Source organism: Jaculus jaculus, chromosome 12 (genome assembly GCF_020740685.1).
Source record: "Jaculus jaculus isolate mJacJac1 chromosome 12, mJacJac1.mat.Y.cur, whole genome shotgun sequence".
In the NCBI taxonomy this organism is placed as follows: domain Eukaryota; kingdom Metazoa; phylum Chordata; class Mammalia; order Rodentia; family Dipodidae; genus Jaculus; species Jaculus jaculus.
In genome coordinates this window covers 109,372,471-109,391,947 of record NC_059113.1, presented here as the reverse complement: position 1 = coordinate 109,391,947, position 19,477 = coordinate 109,372,471, and the positions used below count along the sequence as shown (strand labels likewise).

The 19,477-nt window shown below is 38.7% G+C and overlaps 1 protein-coding gene across 1 annotated transcript; it reads right to left on the bottom strand.

Annotated features, from left to right (window-relative positions):
* Nucleotides 1-4,705: 4,705 nt before the first annotated feature.
* On the bottom strand, nt 4,706-19,477 carry LOC101608985 (arylacetamide deacetylase-like 2). Its single transcript, XM_004655914.2, has 5 exons — nt 19,340-19,477; nt 17,018-17,240; nt 12,428-12,497; nt 10,481-10,652; nt 4,706-5,308 (listed from the first exon to the last, which is right to left on the bottom strand). The coding sequence occupies exons 1-5, from the start codon at nt 19,475-19,477 to the stop codon at nt 4,706-4,708; spliced, it is 1,206 nt and encodes a 401-aa protein (XP_004655971.1).

Below are 19,477 nucleotides of genomic sequence, written 5' to 3'. Positions count from 1 at the left end.
TTACATTTGCCTTCCAGGTGAGTTGTTTAGAATTCCATCCCACCAAGAAGAAAGTCCTCCATAGGAGACACGCCATGGGTCAGACCCCTCCAGCACCCAGACTAACCCTAGTCAACTACAGTCATTCTTGGACCTGAAGGAGCATTTGGCACTTATCTTTGTTGCAAAATATTAACACAATTATGTAACACTGTGAGTTAATCAACTAAGTAATAAGAACTTCAAAATGAGAATTAATTTATACAATATACATATATAAAAGCCCTTTGCATGTGTATAAAGATTTTAATAGACATATATGTCTATGACCATGAGAAAAAAATTGTTCACTGTCCTCCACACTAGAAGAAAGACTCAATTATCTTTTGGTTCTCTGTTTAGAAAATATTGCAGAACAACTGCCATGAAAGTGAGGTAATATAACCAATAATTCAGAGAAAAAATTTTAGGAGAAATTACTTAATTAATAAAGCTAATTTGGCTTTCAGAATTTTGCAAGGGTTATAGAATCTAACACATTTCTTAATGCATTTTGACTCAATTTTTTTCATTAGCAATGGATATTTTTGAATATACAGAAATGTAGAAGGGCTGAAATAACCCATGGCAAATGTTTGCAAAAGAAGAATACAAGGAAAGGCTAACTTAAAGAAATTGCTTCCACCTACAAGGTTCTAACTTCTTAGAAACCTAGGATGTCAAATATAGAAAGCTCACAGTGTCCATAGGCCTCAAGATCCACGTGACAATGGGTTCCTATTGATTGCTAAGCCCTGCAGATTGTGACCCACAGACTGTGGCCCGTTGATATATTAACTATAGCAAACCAGCAAAGGTATCTGAGAAGAAAATCCTACACATTTCTTTCAGGATGCGAATTGTATGGAGATCATCCAGAAATTTTTGATTCCTTACATTTTGGATATAAGTATCAGAAATGTATATATTTCCAGAAACACTGAGCAGGTTATCAATATAAATAATAGCTGACTTAGAATTTGGTTAAATGAAGTCAAGAGCATTGGCTATACATAGTCTTTATATATCATCCCTGAAGTCTAATAAAGGCACATTATAGAGATATCATCAAGATTTGGACAGAGATATGGATTACGTGGACTATCCTACTCAGCACCCAGAGAATGCTTATCCTGACTTACAAGTTCCACATCACTATTTCTTTTAGGAAGAGAAATAAAATGCAGGAAGAGAAGTGAGTTGGTTGGAAGTTACAGCTATTAAACTGTGGGAGATAATCAGCTCTTCTATTGAATGATCAAAATTATTTTCAAATAAATAGAACAGTTGTTTATTGTCTAGATGTTTCCAAATCTAAGGACCCAATTACAAATTCCCAATGCTCCCACATACATGGGAACTGATTTGTGGAGTAGCACCCAATGATACTAACTGTACAGCAAGGGAGCAGTACCCAGTGCCTGGCAGACTAGCCAACTTCAGAAACGGGATGGGAAGGATTAATAAATCACACAGTGACTGGGTAAGCTGACTGTAGTGGAGGTTTAGAACAACAGGTCTCTTGGAAAGTTTCTGGTCTGCAAAATACCTCAAATGTTTTCTCCAATAAGAACATCTGGTGTACAGGGACCCTTGGCCCAAGACCATAAAAAAGACAAACAGACTCCACAGGCAGAAAGACCTCATCCCCACCTTTTTTTTCTCTACTCCTTTTCCATTTGTACTTTGCTCTCCATTTTTCACACTTCTGACCATAAAGCCCATCTCACCTATGTCTAAGCATGCAGTCTCTAATCCCATGGAGAGACTGTCCAGCTTTCATTGTTCTTTGTGCTGAATAAAGGACAATCTATTGATGTTGAGGTCGGTTTCTCTTTTTTTCCTTTTCATGTCACTTCTGTTTGTCCCAGTCCATGTCTATGTGCAACACCATGGTTGCTTAAAATGGTCTCATTCAGAAATGCTTAGAAGCAAAATTTAAAATAAATAAATAAATAAGATTGGACAAACATACCTTAATGTTAGATCTTGAAGTCAGTATAGAGACACCAAGACAAAGACAAACAAATTTCTTGAGTTTAACACTTTATTGTGATGGATGAGGGAAAAGAAAGAAGGTAAGAGATAGGAGACAGCAAGTGGAAGAAAGAGAGGGGTAAAGTGAGATAGGACTGGGAGAGAGAGGGGGTACAGACACCTGATGGAAAAGAGAAGACTCAACAGAGGGAGATAAGACAAGATAGAAATAAGGAGGGGGAGGGAGGAGAGCAGAAAGCTAAAGAGAGTGAAAAAAGGCCAGAGGACCCTTTGGTGATAAATTGAGACTGGGCAAGTGTGTCATTCCCTGTCCTCAATCCAGAATCCCCAGTCATCATAACAGCAGCAATTCCAGAATCCCAGGCCTAGTCTAGGTATGTCTGGATGGGAAGAGATAGAAATGGAGAAAGGTAGAAAGCTCCAAGACTCTTATACTTAATCTCCATTTCTGATATTTCTACAGGGATGAAACAAAAACAGGAAAAACACTTTCCTGTTATGTAAGATAAGAAAAATTTTCAGGAACTAATTTCCTCTAGCTAATCTCTACCTGTGAGTCATTCACCTTCCTGTCCAAAGATGTGACAACACATATAAGCAAGACCTCATTTGATGTGTCTTCTGACCATGCTGTGGTATTGAGATATTTAAAGATTTTTAGCCCTGATTAAAAATAATCCCTAGTATATTAAATAATAAAAAGAATTGGGTTACTGCTTGGGTATTGGAGGTGATATACTCGACAATTCATGGAAAAAATCTATAAAATAGTTGTACAAATAACTTAGTCTAGCATGGTGGTACATGCCTTTAATCCCAGCACTCAGGAGGCAGAGGTAGGAGTATTGCCTGAGACTACCTAGTGAATTTCAGGTCAGTCAGGGCTAGAGCAAGACCTTACCTCAAAAAAAATAAATAAATAAAAGAAATTTCATGGAAAAAAATCTATAAAATAGTTGTAAAAGCAACTTAAATGCTTAAGAGTTTAAAGTATGTTAAGTCAGAACCATGAAAATCACAATTTATAAATTGTCACAATTCCATACACATGTTATATTTCATTGACCCCAGTGATATTCATTTTGATTTTGTATATGGATATTGTGGATGCTTTTTCGTCCTTGGGGTCCTGAAATTCATCTGAAGAAAAATAGCTCTATGAACATACCTAATTCTTTTCTACATTTGTCAGATGGCTATTTCCTTAATGGATTTCTGATACTGTAAATTTTAATTCTCTTTCATAGAAGAGGTTAAACAACAATAGCCTCAACTGGCCAAGCTAGACATGTCCCTTGCTGTTGGATCAAAGGGCTTGTAGATTGTATCCCCCACTGCCTCCCTCCCTATCCCCTCCTTACCCTGCTTCCCACATTGTAGCTTCTTATTGATTCAAATGATTGCTGTTGGATCAAAGGGCTTGTAGATTGTATGTTCCACTGCCTCCCTCCCTATCCCCTCCTTACCCTGCTTCCCACATTGCAGCTTCTTATCGATTCAAATGATTGCTGGTGGGTCAAAGGGCTTGTAGATTGTATCCCCCACTGCCTCCCTCCCTATCCCCACCTTACACTGCTTCCCACATTGCAGCTTCTTATTGGCTCAAATGATTGCACTTAGTGCCCAATATTGATATATTACTCTACTTCAGACACGTTTTCATGCCAATAAATCTTCAGTTTTGGTTTATGAAATTACTAAACCAAATTTTACCAAGTCACTTTATTTGAGTAATTCAAAATGATATATTTGAAGAAAATTCCTTTTCAAAGCTAGCTTTCTTCCATATCAGATGTTCTTCAGAAAAAGAGTATATATTTAGATTTGATTCTTGAAATATATCATTAATTCATAAAATTTAAAAATATTACTGAAAATATTGTCATGGTCTTCTCATAAGTATCTATACCATAATTACTGTGAATGATACCTTATATAATAAAAAGAGAGGGAACTCAGTAATTAAGGATCTTGGATTTGGAAGATTATCTTGTATTATTTAGGTGAATCATGAAGGAAAACACAGTGATTCTTGCCTTGGGAGACAGGAGGATTTGACACAGAAGAATGCTGTATGAGTGTGAAGTAGAGAAAACTGAGGACATAAGTGACATTCAATTAAAACTTCTCGCCATGGAAGGCAAAGATCTTCCCCTAAAGGGAGCATGGGCCTTGGCGATGCCAGGATTTCTGCCCAGCTATATTAATCTCAGACATTAGGCCCCACAGAACTTTAAGAAAATATATGGCTGCTATAAGTCAGTGGATTTGTGGTTTTTTGATAAGACACCATAAAGAACACAGTGCCTAGAATTCATCCTGTACAGTGGTTTTCAGGCTTGATTAGCAGCATTTATTTTTATTTTCTGTTATCTTTTTTTCCCCATTCCTACTCACTGCTATCAGCAACTGCCATCACTAATTTGGCAAAAGTACTGGTTATTTCACAGATTTATTAAGCATTAGCCCTTTTAGAGACATCATGATGATAATAAATTATAAATAAGAAGTAGCTAAATAACTTACATTTTACATATACAATTTATAACAGACAAAACATAATAATTAGTTCAATGACACATTGTAACTGTTATAACTGACTCAAATCTAGATTTTTACATCACAACTTATTCTTTGCATGACTAAGTCACCACAAATTGAAATCCATTGAGGACTAGAGGTATATTATTTATAAATTCTTTTCTAGCCAACTGATATACATGTCTCTTATCTGAAGACCTAACTGTAAATAAAAAGGTGCTGTCATATATGACAGAGCTCCATGGATCCCATCCTCAACATGGTCATGGGCAACTTGAACCCCAACATTCTGAAGTCTTGAAACATACATCAGTCCATCATCTCTTAGGAGATCATATTGACAGGTGATAATGTAGGTTAGTGGCAAATTCTGTAGCTGGGAATCGTTGGCCAGCAAGGGGAAGGCTCTGCTGTCCATGAGTGCTGACAGAGGGTAAGGAGAGATTCCAAGAACAGGTTCCCTATATACGTAGCCCTTTTGGTACTTCTCAGGAAGCAGAGCACTCCAGTTAACAAATTGGAAGAGAAATCTGGATTCCTCAGGCATGTGGTGGTTTCTTCTCATTGCCTGGGGTAAGGCTGCATCCTTGGTGAAGTACAGACTCAGGAGCTTTATGGCTACGTCCCTTGTCAGCACTACAGCGTGTTCATTTTCTTGGTGAGCTGGCAAGTAAGTGTCAATTGCCTGCAAGCCAGGGTAAACTAAGACTTGCGCCCTGAACTTGTGCTTTACTGAAGGGTCGCTGTGTATCTGAAAAGATGATGACACCATGTTAAGCAATGGTTTCCAAAAATCCCCAACATAAAATGTAATTATTTACACAAGTATAGGGCAATAAACCAATACAATTTGATGCTATAAATCATAAATATTTCACAGTATTCATAATACCTGTCAATGGCTTAAACTGCAACATAGTTTAAAAATTACATTTTTAAAATACTGTTTGAAATTATGGAAAGACTGGGAGAAAGGATAAGAGAGATATAAGGACAGAAAGCAAGTGGAAAAGAGATAAATGAATATGCTTTCATCAAAAAACATCAACATATATGACATAATCTTAACCATGGTGTGGAGGAAACCAACTGTATATAACCTTACAAAAATTATTGGCAAAAGCCCAGCCAGGCGTGGTGGTGCACGCCTTTAATCCCAACACTCAGGAGGCAGAGGTAAGAGGATTGCCGTGAGTTCAAGGCTAACCTGATACTACATAGTGAATTCCAGATCAGCCTGGGCTAGAGCAAGACCCTACCTTTAAAAACCAAAACAAACACACAAAATATTCTTTAAAAAAACAATAAAATGAGGAAAATAATTTTAAATATTTAATATTATACTATCTTAAAATTTATGAAGTAGAACTTTTAAAATTAATAAAAATAATTTAAAATGAATTTCATTAAAAATAATTTTGCCTATTATTCATATTACAAAAGGTCAGAAAAATCAAAATGTAATCATACATGAAACAAACAACAAAAGTAGATGCAACTTTCTTCCTGAGAGAACGGTAAAGGGTTTGGGAAGCAAAGGTACAAAATTATGAAACGAGTTGATGCTCACAACTGTTTGATGAGCAAGGGGAGGATGCACGCTTTTGCCTGGCAGAGATAAAGGGCACTGGGCTTGCCCTGAGACCCTGTGAACTACAGGGACTCTGAATGCATCTCTTAGGATCAACTGTCTCAGCTTAAGTCCATCCCCTACCATACCAACCCCACAGGATGCTCCACACTAGAGGTTAACTCCCGAGGTCACCTTCTCCCCACAACGGCTTGAGTTGCCAAATGAAGAACTTAGGTCTAGAAGGAACTGCACCCAAGGAAAAGCTCTCCACCGGCACTCACAAGATGCTGATGGGTCCACAAGGTTTGAATGAAAGCAGGCAGAGTAAGCTCCTGCCAAACTCTCTGATTACAAACTTCTCCCCACTGTCCTTACAGGTAGGTAGCTTAGATGCTAATTTAAGAGAACCACAGAAGGTACCCCATGCTCAATGTCACAAAGCTAGGAACCAAATAAACCATAAGCACAGGGAGGGAGCAACAATAGCCTGTCTAACCATGGCTTTCTGGAACGTCAGAAGAAATAATTTGCTTTGCCCACAGACATGCCACTATTTCCCATTCCTGTTGTCCCCATTGTACCAGCTGCTGACTTTTCCATGCTTATTTTGCCCATGTTGCCAACATCTTGCAACGTTCAGTTCAAGCAACACTCCTTCACAGTACTGGAAGTGGTTTGATTACCCAAAGCTGGTATACAGGGCAGCTTGGTTCTGCTCCTAACAGCCACACAGCCAGGCTGGTGTGAGCCTTCTCAGTATTCTCCACACCACAGAGGACACTTTGAGACTGTGTTCTGTTACACAATGGATCTGATTAAAGAAAGTCGGTAATGCAGACAAAGATGTAGGGCAACCAGGCTTTGGAATTTTCTGAAGGGAAAGAGAAGACAATGGGAAGAATAAGATAGCAAGAAGACAGGTGTCATGCCAACATCTGGAAATATAAGTTTAAACAAAAAAGCACGTGCTATTTCAGATTCCAAAAGACTTAGATTACAAGTAGTGTGTAACAGTCCCAGCACTGTTCAAAATCCACAGTCTCTTCTGAGACTCCAGGCAATCTCTTAACTGTGAGAATCTGTACAATCAAAAAACAATTTAGGGCTGCAGAGATGGCTTAGCGGTTAGGCACTTGCCTGTGAAGCCTAAGGACCCTGATTTGAGGCTCGATTCCTCAGGACCCATGTTAGCCAGATGCACAAGGGGGTGCACAAGTCTGGAGTTTGTTTTCAGCGGCTGGAGGCCATGGCGTGCCCATTCTCTCTATTTGCATCTTTCTCTCTCTGTCACTTTCAAATAAATAAATAAAAATTAAAAAATTTTAATTTACACACTTCCAACATACAAACTAAATTTGGCCCACTTTGTGCATCTGGATTATGTGGGTACTGGGGAATTGAACCTGAGCCATCAGGCTTTGCAAGCAAGTACCTTTCGCCTCTGAGCCATCTCTCCAGCCTATGTTGCTTTTACTGTCGCATCTGTATTGTCCTTGGGTTGCTGCAGTCTGCTGTCTCTATTTTGAGTGGCAGTGGTGACTGGCATCTTGAGAAGGCTGCTCACCAAGAAGAGCCTAGCCACACAGACAATACAGCTCACTTCTCAAGGACAATGAAGGCTCAATTATTCTGGAGCCAAAATGAGTGACCATGACACAGGAACAGAGGTCCAGTTTGACCCAAATGCCATGTTTCAGCTTCTTGAAGCTCTTATAGTTACAGAACAAAAGATGGTCATCTGTGAAGGCACTTTTCAAATCCATTTGTGGAAACACCAGGTAGGCAGGTTGCAGCAAGGTGAGGAAATCTCTGCTACAGAGGTATTTGATGGCATTCTTAGCTTTCAGGTTGGTGGAAAATAGGGACTCTGTATTTCAAAATGGTTTACTTTAGTTCATATTCACAGGATGTTAGGTCAGACGCAAAGGTAGCCTTAAGTGGCTACAAAGCAGGTGAAGAGAGCCCAGGTCAATTTGTCTGTGGCCCCGAATCTCACTCTCATAGTCACCACAGTGCACATCAGCCCTTCAGCCTTACCCAACATTTGTAGGTGCAGCTTTTCCAGGGACTTTAGCTTATAACTCACATATGGTATTATTCCAACAAACATAGACATCACCAGTAGTCAGTGTAGAAGGATAGGAGATATGAACAGCAAAGGCAATATTGTGGCCATCCTGACAGGAGTGAGGACATTTTAAAGAGAGGCTCTTGTGTTATCTGGCTATTGAAACAAGGGACCCTAAAGAATGAAAATTTCTCCTTGAAACCATGTTGGAGGAAGAAAAAGGCTGCCCTGGTGCTAGCCAAAGGAGGAATGAGCCACCCAGGATGAGATTTATTGCAGTTCTAACAACTTATCAGATCTCCTTACAGGCCTGACAGTGGTGAGTGGGACCATACAGACCTGGACAGCTTCATGCTGCCTCTCTAACCCTAATGTTAGTGCCCAAAAGGACGGACATGGGAGTCACTCGGCCCGATATCTGTGCCTCGCCCCTCTGTGGTCACGTTGAATGAATCCCCTTTCTCTGATTTTCATTATTAGTGTCTTTTATTGGAACATTAGGGGCAGAGAGGGGGAGGACCCAAGCCTAGCTTATTGGAACTGCCAGAAGGAAGGCCTGTATTCTAAAACCTCTGGTAACAATCTAAATCCCTGGAGGCAATGGTTATTGAGATGGCTGTAAGATCAAGGAATCTACATGCTTGTGTAGAAAATATTTGCATGCTTAAGTGCTAGAATTATAAGAACTTATCTAGGGCTGGAGAGCTGGCTTAGTGGTTAAGCACTTGCCTGTGAAGCCTAAGGACCCCGGTTCAAGGCTCAATTCCCCAGGAGTTCGTTTGCAGTGGCTGGAAGCCCTGGCGTGCCCGTTCTCTCTCCCTCTCTCTCTCCCTCTCTCTCTCTGTCCCTCTCAAATAAATACAAATAAAAAATAAACAAACAAACAACTTATCTAGGATGTGATCACAGAAGGCTACTACAAAAAAATCTATGCTTTTATGTACCATCAATAAACATTTGGGAAAAACTTTAAAGGAATAATTCTAAATAATTTATAAATTAATTTGAGGAGAGAATTGACTCTCATTTCTACCCTAAAAATACTTAAATAATGATGAGAAATTGAATAGAACCTACTGAAAATGAGGGCTGGGGAGATTGTTTGGTATTTAAAGGTACTTGTTAGCAAAGCCTGACGACTCAGGGTCAGTCCACAGGACCCACATAAAGCAGATACACAAGGTGGAACATGCATCTGGAGTTCATTTTCAGGGGCAAGCAGACCTGGTGTGCCCATACTCAGCCTCTCTCTCTCCCTCTCTCTCTCTCTCTCTCTATCTCTCTCTCTCTCTCTCTCATATAAATAAATGGAAATGTTAAAACAGAACCTACTCAAAATGAGGTTAGTATGTGCATTCATGGGAATTTTCAGTGTCAATAAGCTAATCATCCCCAGATTAACAGACATAGTGCAATCCTATCAAAATCCAAGTAGGGCCGGGTGTGATGGCACATGCCTTTAATCCCAGTGCTTGGGAGGCAGAGGTAGGAGGATCACTGTGAGTTTGAGGCTACTCTGAGACTGCATAGTGAATTCCAGGTCAGCCTGAGCTAGAGTGAAACCCTACCTCAAAAATCCAAAACCATAAAATAAAATAATATAAAATAAAATCCAAGTAGGCTTTCAGTGTAGGAATTTAAAGATGCCCTGATGTTTTAATGGGTGAGCTGTGTAGTACGAGGAACAAAAGAATATAGTTGTAATTACCTTCTTCTCATTGCTGGGACAAACACCTGACCAGAAGCAGTATATGGAAGGGAAGGACTTGTTTTGGGTTACTATTTCATAATTGTTAGGCAAGCATGGCAGAACAGAGGCGGGAAGCACATCTTGCTGCAGCAGCCAGCAGGTAGCAGCAAGAGCAGGTATCAAGAGTGAGTTATCTCTGGCAAGGGGCACTTTAGCTACAACATTCCTACCCCAAGCAACAAATTGCCCCCAGAAAGGCTCCACCCCCAAATTGCCATCAGCTAGGGATTATAGGAGGCTTAATCACAAAACATATGAGGCCATGGTGATCATTTCACATTAGACTACCACAAATACCAAGGTTGTAATGAATACAGTGTTGGCATGAATCGGCACATGGACCAATACAGCAGCAGAATCCAAACATGCACAGTCATGTTATGGTCTGTTGACTGTTCCCTCAAGCACCATTGTAATTTGATGGGGGAAAATATTATCTTCTCAAAAAATTCTGCCAGTAGAAGTGGGTATCTGATAGAAATCTACCAGGCCTCAACCTCTAGCTCCTATCGCAGTGTAAGACACAATGTACCTGCTGAGTCAATGCCGCTGTCAAAGTGCCCCCCGAACTGTCTCCTGCGATTGCAATTCTGGCAGGATCTACTCCATATTTTGTGAGAATTTTATCCTGAAGAAAAAACTGGATTGCAGCCATGCCATCTTCAAACTGAGCAGGGAAGTGATGGTGAGGGGCTAGTCTATAGCTTGAAAATAGAACAAGAAAAGAAACATGGGTGGGTATGTCTGGTTACAAGATCCCAAACATCAAATGAGCTCAATTTTATCACCAGATCCTGTGTGTTCCAAACACCAACACAGTTTTCTTTTAACTCATGATTACAAAATCAGTATAAGTTATTTCAATTGTCTGTCCAAAGTCAATAGAAGATGTCAGAGGAGCTCAGCAGCGCACTGTGATGAACTCCACTAGGTGGACACCTCCTGTCGTGTTTTTCATGTTGGCTTTGCCAACATTTTTTTAAATCCTTGCAGAAAAAGAACTGAGATTTCTTTTTAAGGCAACAGCTGTGAGATCATGTTGTAGGCAAATGTCCTATTTGTGTCTGGCTTGATGAGAGTTCTGGGCATCTTAACTCCACTCCTCAGGCTAGTACAGTAAGTGTTTTATTTATTTATTTATTTATTTATTTATTTTTGTCTTTTTTAAAAGGTAGTGTCTCACTGTATCCCAGGTTTATGTGGAACTCACTTGATAGTCCCTGGCTGGCCTTGAACTCACAGTTATCATCTTACTACCTCTGCCTCCCAAGTGCTAGGTTTGGAGGCATGTGCCCCCATGCCTAGCCCAGCTAATAATGTTTTTCATAACTAAACTATCCCCAACCCATAAGGCAAATTCTTTTATAATTGTTTTAATAAATATAATGACTTTCCTGCACCCACAGCATATGAATGCCCCTGTTAGCCAGCTCACAAAACTAATGTTTTTTGGTTTGTTTTTCAGATATTAACATCTAAATATCAATATTTAATATTAAATGTTAATAACAGTATCCTTAGAATTTTACTATAAATTTTACTGATATCTTAACATAAATATAATTTAGACATATCTAGGTTCCCCAAAGATATTGATAGCTTTTCTTTTTCACAGTGTGTTTAATCCTTGAGGGTCAAAAACAATGCAAATCATGAGTATTGGATTGAATATATGACATGCAAAAACATATCTCTGCATTAAAATAGATTTATAATATGATTCAGATGGCTTCAAGAATTAGACTGTAAAACTGTAAACTAGAAATGCCCATAAAATATGGAGTTCTTTGGGCTACTGTAAGTATAATGAACATGGTAGCAAACCTCTTTCTTTAGATAGTCAAGTCAAAGCTTCCTAGTTTTAAAAAATATTGTATTCATTACTGTAAGAATTATTGGATTAGAAGTCTTTATTTTTTGACACTGTGAACTTATTAAATAATTGAAGACAATAACTTCCTCCTGAGGACATTGAATTTAAAAATTAGCCTTGGAATCAGAAGACCAGAGTCTATTAATTAGTATGCATAAGAAAATACTGAGCTGTCCTAAGATATCCCAGTATGTTTCAACAAAATTCAAAATGTGAGATAAGGTAAAGGGGAGTGGCTCAATGATTTCAGCTGATCCCAAGTTTTATCATCATTTCACTCCAACAAAGAAGTGCTCTTTTTTTCTTGCTAGCCTACATAGAATTAAAAATGTCATTGTTCCAAGGTTAATTTATTTTTCCCTGTCCAACTATGCCATATGAAATACAACTAGGGATTATAGTGTTATAATATTTTCCAAAATACTATCCTAGGGTATAACTCAAAGATTTCCATTATCATCAGAGAATAATGGGTTCTGGGGCTCCTTTGAGGAGTCTATGGTAAGAAATAAAATATGTTGAATTTTAAAGTTGGCTGATTTGGAAATCAGCCCTCTACACGGTGAAGATAAAATCACAGTAGTCAGAGAAAAATCATTCCCTTACTCCACTCCTACAACGACAGCGTCAAGTATGTTTGCAGTCCATCTGTTCAAGAAGTCAAAAGGTCTCTGTTCTGAAATAAAAAAGAGAAAGATTAAAGCACTTCCTATAATTTAAAAGTGACAGAGGCCTGGAGAGATGGCTTAGCTGTTAAGGTGCTTGCCTGCAAAGTCACAGGACCCAGGTTCAATTCCCCAGTACCCACATGAAGCCAGATGCACAAGGTGGCATTTGTTTGCAGTGGCTAGAGGCCCTGCTGGGCCCATTCTCTCCCTGTGTCTTTATCTCTCTTATCCTCTATTTCCCTATCTCTCTCTCTCTCTCTCTCTAGTAAATAAATAAATAAATACAATTTTTTTTAAGTGACAGAAACACTGAGCTATGAATGTGAGAAATGCACCTTGAGAATGTTGCCTAGAAACACCTATTTTCCACAGATATCCCTGCAGAAGCACCTGAGCCAATAAAGCACGGTCTTTCATCTCTCTCTATGGGGATGAAGAGGTGACTGTTAATTGGTAACTTGGAAAAATTAGGCTTGGCCCATTCCAGTTTCTCTTGCTATCTATTGGCCCCATGTAGTGACCCTCCCTGATCCCCTTGTGGCCTGGACTCTGTTCCTTTGTTCAGCACATTTCACAGGGAAGAGGCTTGTCATTGGTCAGGATGGAAAGCCAGAACAGCTGGTTCTATACTCTGAGAGCAGCATACCAACAGCATCCAAAACCTTCTTCAGAAGTAATGTTAATGTCTGGACTTTATCTATGTTAATTCTGTGAATAATCTTTCAAATGATTCAGAAATCCAGGAAAAAGGAATGTAATCATATATTGATTCACTAAGACAATAACAAGAGCATACTCTCAAGGAATCTTTAGTTTCTTTGAATATGTCACATGACATTAAGTGGGTATTAAGACAGAGTATAAGAATAAGAGTGACATTTAAAAATTATTTTAATTAATTAAGTCATTGAGGAGAGTATTGGCAGGAGACAAGAAGTTCAATGTCACACTGAGAAATATACTAGGAATTTTATATTTGTTCTGATAAGTGATGAAAGTCATTGAGGAATTTACAATAGAGAAATCAAGCCAGGCGTGGTGGCACATACCTGTAATCCCAGTACTCGGCAGAGGTAGGAGGATCACCATGAGTTCAAGGCCACCCTGAGACTACATGGTGAATTCCAGGTCAGCTTGGGCTAGAGTGAACCCCTACCTCAAAAAAAAAAAAAAAAAGAAAAGAAAAAGAATAGTGAAATCATATGAACAAAACTACATGTGTCGATGATGTGGTTGTTCCCAGAAAGGTTTAACTGAGCAGGGAAGACAATTTATTTTGTTGACAGCACCACCCCTGCTCTTGGGCCCTAGACTGAATCAAAAGGAGAACATGAACTGAACACCAGAAATCAGATCTCTGCTTTCTAACTACAGACACAATGAGACCAGCCCACTCATGCTCACACCTCTGTGTCTTCCTCGCCATGATGGGCTGGTTCCCCTGTGACTATACACCAATAGAAACCCTTTATTCCTTTCATCTAGTACTTTAAAGCAGTGAGAAAAAATAAACTAAGAAAAAGATTATGTCACAAGAGAAGATGCCCCATCCTCTGACAGTAGTGAAGAAAGTGTGTTCAGGAATGGTATGACAGAATACAAATTTGTCAAAGCGAGTGATTGAGATAAGGATGAAGCATTCAACAGTTCAACATTGGAATGTATACAATCCCTCAAATTGTCCATTTCCTCTGAGACAGTATTGTTCAACCTCCAGCTCAGTGGGGACATGGAAGAGCTTTGAATGACTCAGACAGATATGTGCTAACAGGATTCCTGACTCTCCACAGGCCATTAACTACCTGAAGCAATTCGCAATAGCCTGGTGCCCTGACACACAGACTCAGCAACAGCTGGCAACTAATTTTCAGGCCCTGCTATTTGCTTGCTGTATGAATAATTCTGCAAGCGGGGCTGGGAGGGCAATAACCTGCTTAACAAGGATCCACCTAAACTCCCAGTCACTAAAATCTGAGAATAATTGTCTTAAGGTTTGGACTTAACCACTGGGAGGAAAAACCCTCCTTCTTTCCTTGTCACACTGTGTACTCTAGAATTTCTCAGGTCCTTTCAAAATCTTAAAAAGGGAAAACAGCATTTTGATGGCTTCCTTTGAGATGTACAAAACCTGAGCTTCCGTGGAGTCATGTTTCCCAACTCTGGGTAACAGCATGTTTCCTACTGCACAGCATATTACTGACTCTACAGCACAATTCCAACTCCTAGGTTGGTTTGTGGTTTTTGTGTGTTACTTCCATTCTATTAGACTATAGCTCTAAGTATGATCATCAAAGACTCACAGATGATTGAATTTTATCATGCTTATTATAAAACTGAAAGTTTATTTCCTAAGCCCCTAAAGCTAAATTTCCCATCTCAGTATTGTAAATTACACATTTTACTTCATACTTGGAATCCTGTAAAATAGATAAAACAAACAGGAAAGAGGCTCCTTATTCTCCTCTGGGCCTTTTAACTTTGCCTGATGAGTTATCTTGTGCTGCTAACCGTCCTTTCCACTCTCACACCTCTGAGTCGTCAATAAGCAGGTATACAAGGGCAATACTGCTCTCAGAGTTGTGTGGCAAGCACTACAAGCAAGGGACACAGACACAAACTGTTCTCCGCCATCAGTCGCATTGTGCTGAATACTGCCATCAAGTCAGTGTTGAGGGCATATAAATGTTCCCTTCCTGAAAAAATCCCATTCATTCCTTACTTGAGGAATTTACTTACCTGTTCTTCATATACTTCCTAAGGCTAGTTAACTGAATAAAATATTTAATATCTATTTAATCAAATTTCATTTGACAAGTCCATGTAAAATTATAGCTGATGTTAGTTGTCAGAAAACTGAGGGGAAAACCTAAACAGTCAAAGTTCAGCCTAACCATTCTAGCATTTCATAGAGTCAAAGTCTTTGTGTACCATTAATTTCCAGTGCTTTTTTCATTTAGTTGATTAGTTAGTAAGAGGGAATGAGAGAGAGAGAGAGACTATGAGCAAACCAGGACCTCCTACCATTGTAAACAAACTCCAAAAACATGTGCCACTTTGTGTATCTGACTCTAGATGGGTACTGGGGAATGGAACCCAGGGCATCAGGCTTTGCAAACAAGTGCCTTTATCCACTGAGCCATCTATACAGTCCCAAGAGTTTATGTTATTATTGTCTAATACCTACTGTTAATATTTGGTTTCCACTATCTGGATAACATATTTTTATAAAATTTTCATACTATTTCAAACCAGAGAAGACCAATGTGAAAATATCTACAATTCCATTTATATGCTGTTTTATTACTTTACTTAAACACTATAGTGGCTATCCATGTATTAATGCAATTTATGATGGAATTCTCCAATATTCTCACAAAGGTCAGTTTACTCATATTGTTATTTTAATCAGTTATAAATGCCTCTTGGAATTATCACCAGAGATAAGTAGAGGATGTTGAGTTTATGGAGGGGAGGATTATTATTAAATAGTTCTATTTTTGTGTGTCTTTTCAGAGTTAAGATGAGAAAATTTGTTGTAAACTTTACTATTAGAGATACTTTTAACAGTCACTACAAAGCTCATTGTACAGTAAATGTTTCTGATTGGGCATTCAAACATCTGCATCACACCAGTTCTGATACCAAATGGAAGAGTTCAGTCTTGGCTTGTTCATATCATATTTTATCTAGGTTTGTTCAGCATGATAGCTGACAATAAAATGCTTTCAAGATAAGGGTGAAAGACATAGCTCAATTGGTCAAGCACTTGCTAAATGTCTCAATTACTTTCTCACTACTGGGAAAAAATAAAACCCAACCAGAAGCATCTTATGGAAGGAAAATGTTCATTTGGGCTTGCAGTTTCAAGGGGAAGGATCTATCCCAGTAGGGAAAGCATGACAGGAGCAGAAAGCCAGTGTGATGTCATCACATCAACAAGGGGCATGTAGAAAAAACCATGAGCGCCAAACAAGTCTGAACTATAACCCTCTAGGGTCCACACCCAATGGCATACTAAAGGCTCACTTCCCAAAGGCTTCCTAAACTTCCCATGCAGTGCCAACCACTGGGGACCATCTTCCCAGGCTGGCCTTTCACATTCAAACCACCATATTTCTAGCATTTAAAGAACCTTGGGTTTGATCCCAAACATTAAATATGCATGGCCTGATCATAAACACCTATACTCTTAGCACTTTATAGGTAAAGGTAAGTGGATCATGGAGTCAAGATCACACTTAGCTACATAACAAGTTCAAGGCTAGCCTGGGAAAAATAAAACTCTATATTCAAAAAGAAAAGAAAATAAAATTAAAAATAAAAAACACTGTTTAAGACAAAAATAAAAAATCCTGTATTGGAAAAAGTCCCCATCATGTCATGTTCCAAATGCATGCCTATGTGCATCTCTCTACTAGTTATCTAGTACATATAACTATAGTTAAGCATATCCACATATGTGTGTTCATATAAAATACTTTTATGTTAGAACATACAGTTCTTATTTTTCTTCATATGATTAACTTACTGAAACTTCCAAAACAAAAGCCACCACCATGAATGTAGATTACAGCTCGTCTTGAAGTTTCTGACTTTTTCTTTGGTAAGTACAGTCTCACAGGGATGCCAGCAAAGGCTGTATCAGTCACTGTGATGTTTTCATCTGAAATTGGTTGGGTATAATCCATTCTGATGATCATTGAAATAAACTCATCAAAGCTCATAATACCTACATTCTCAAGACACGTAGCCTATGAAACAAAACAAAATAAACAATATTAAAATTCAGATGTTGAAAATCAGATACACAAATAACAGAAAGTTTACAGAAAAGAAAAATGTGAACAAAATAAAGCAAAAGTAATAACTTATAAATATTATTTCCGCATAATTTGGCACACATCTTATTATATGACTTCTCCATCTATAGACCTCAAGAGTTTTAGATAAAAGTTTATCTCGAGACTGGAGAGATGGCTTAGCAGTTAACACATTTGTCTGCAAAGCCAAAGGATCTCTGTTCAATTCCCCAGCACCCATGTAAACCAAATGCACAAGGTGGTGCATGCATCTGGAGTTCGTTTACAGTGGCTGGAGGTCCTGGCATACCATTCTTTCTCTCTCTCTGTATGTGTGTATCTGCCTCTTTCCCTCTCTTGCTCTCTCAAATAAATAAATTAACATAAAATTTAAAAGCTGGTTGTGGTGGTGCATGCCTTTAATCCTAGCACTCAGGAGTCAGAGGTAGGAGGATCGCCATGAGTCTGAGGTCACCCTGAGACTACATAGTGAACCTCAGGTCAGCCTGGGCTACCTCAAAAAACCAAATAAATAAATAAAGATTTTTTAAAAGGGCTGGAGAGATGGCTTAGCAGTTAATCGCTTGCCTGTGAAGCCTAAGGACCCCAGTTTGAGGCTCGATTTCCCAGGACCACGTTAACCAGATGCACAAGGGGGCACATGCATCTGGAGTTTGTTTGCAGTGGCTGGAGGCCCTGGTGCACCCATTCTCTCTCTTTCTCTCTCTCTCTCTCTCTCTTTCTCTCTCTCTCTGCCTGCCTCTTTATCTCTCTGTCTGTTGCTCTCAAATAAATAAATAAAAATAAACCAAAAAAATTTTTAAAAGATAAAAAAATAAAATTAAAAAATATTTATCTCATTTGAAAAACCATTTAACTGACATTTTAGGTGATTGGTAATTACTTCTTAATTATAAACTCATATATAAGTTAACTTTTATTACAAATAAACAAATGAACAGAAATCTTTGAAGCTGAGAAAGTAGAATTTTGAAACAAAATTACTTGATAATACTGTAATTTTAATGATAGCATCAATATCAGTTACTTTAAACTTTAAATACATTGGAAATTATCATAGGAAACGGCATTGCAGTCTGTCTGTGGAGCTGGCATAGGCTTTCCACATGTTTTGTTTTCATTCATATCAAATCAAGGTGAAGAGAGAGTTGTGGAGAAAGGGAGCTGCTAAGAGCATCAGAGGAAAGAACACAGGCATTAACAAACACTAGCCAGTGTGGACTGTGGTTTTACAGACCTAATGACTGTGGCTCCAAGCACTGTGGGCCACCCCTTCCTCTTACACAGTGGGCTGCTCCCTCCTCTAAGTGTCTGAGGAGGTGGCACTGTACATCCAGCCTCCAGCCATAAGTATGGTCAAAGAGCATTCTGCAAGGGACTCAGTTGGGACAGAGTACAGATTTAGAAAGGAGGTGGTTTGGATATCAAGTGTGGGACTGTTACTCCTTGCCTAGTTTTTTCCTGTCCTATAAGTTGAGATGATTAGATGACAGTGGGGAATGAATGCAGATATAGGTTATGGCATCCTATAGATGGTGACACTTCACAAATGTTAGTTTGATTGAAGGAGAAGGGTATTTTGGCATGAACTCAATCCCCACAATACAGCAATTTAGAATTGAAGATAGAGTGTGGAAGCCATGGTTAAAAAAAAAAAGCCCTGATTTAACACAAGACAGGTAGAAATATTGATAACAGACATGTTTCATACTATAGGTAAGGGACCAATTTGTCCCGTGAAATTCAAATCCACAAGTAGACTCCAAAGCTTTCCCCTTTAGCCTCCTCTATTGTACGAGTCACTGTCTGCAGAGAATTTACAGTTAAGCATAAAGTTGCTGGAGTCAGGTCTCCTCTGTAACCTTGCCTTCACTAATGCAATAGGCTTTACTTAGTTATGGGCTTATTTAATCTTTAGAAACAAGCAATATTTCTCTTATTATGTTATGATTACCATTGTAAAAGTTCATAAACATTTATTTTTAATTATAAGGTGCCCCAATCTTCAAGAAAGAAAAAGTTCATCTTACCATAAATGTAGATGCTTTAGCAACTGCATCCAAGGTCATTACTTTCCAGGTTTCTTCAATGTTGTCTGGTATTGGTGTATAAATATAAGATAAAAAGATAACACAAAATATCCCCAAACAGAGAGTTTTGAGTCCCAT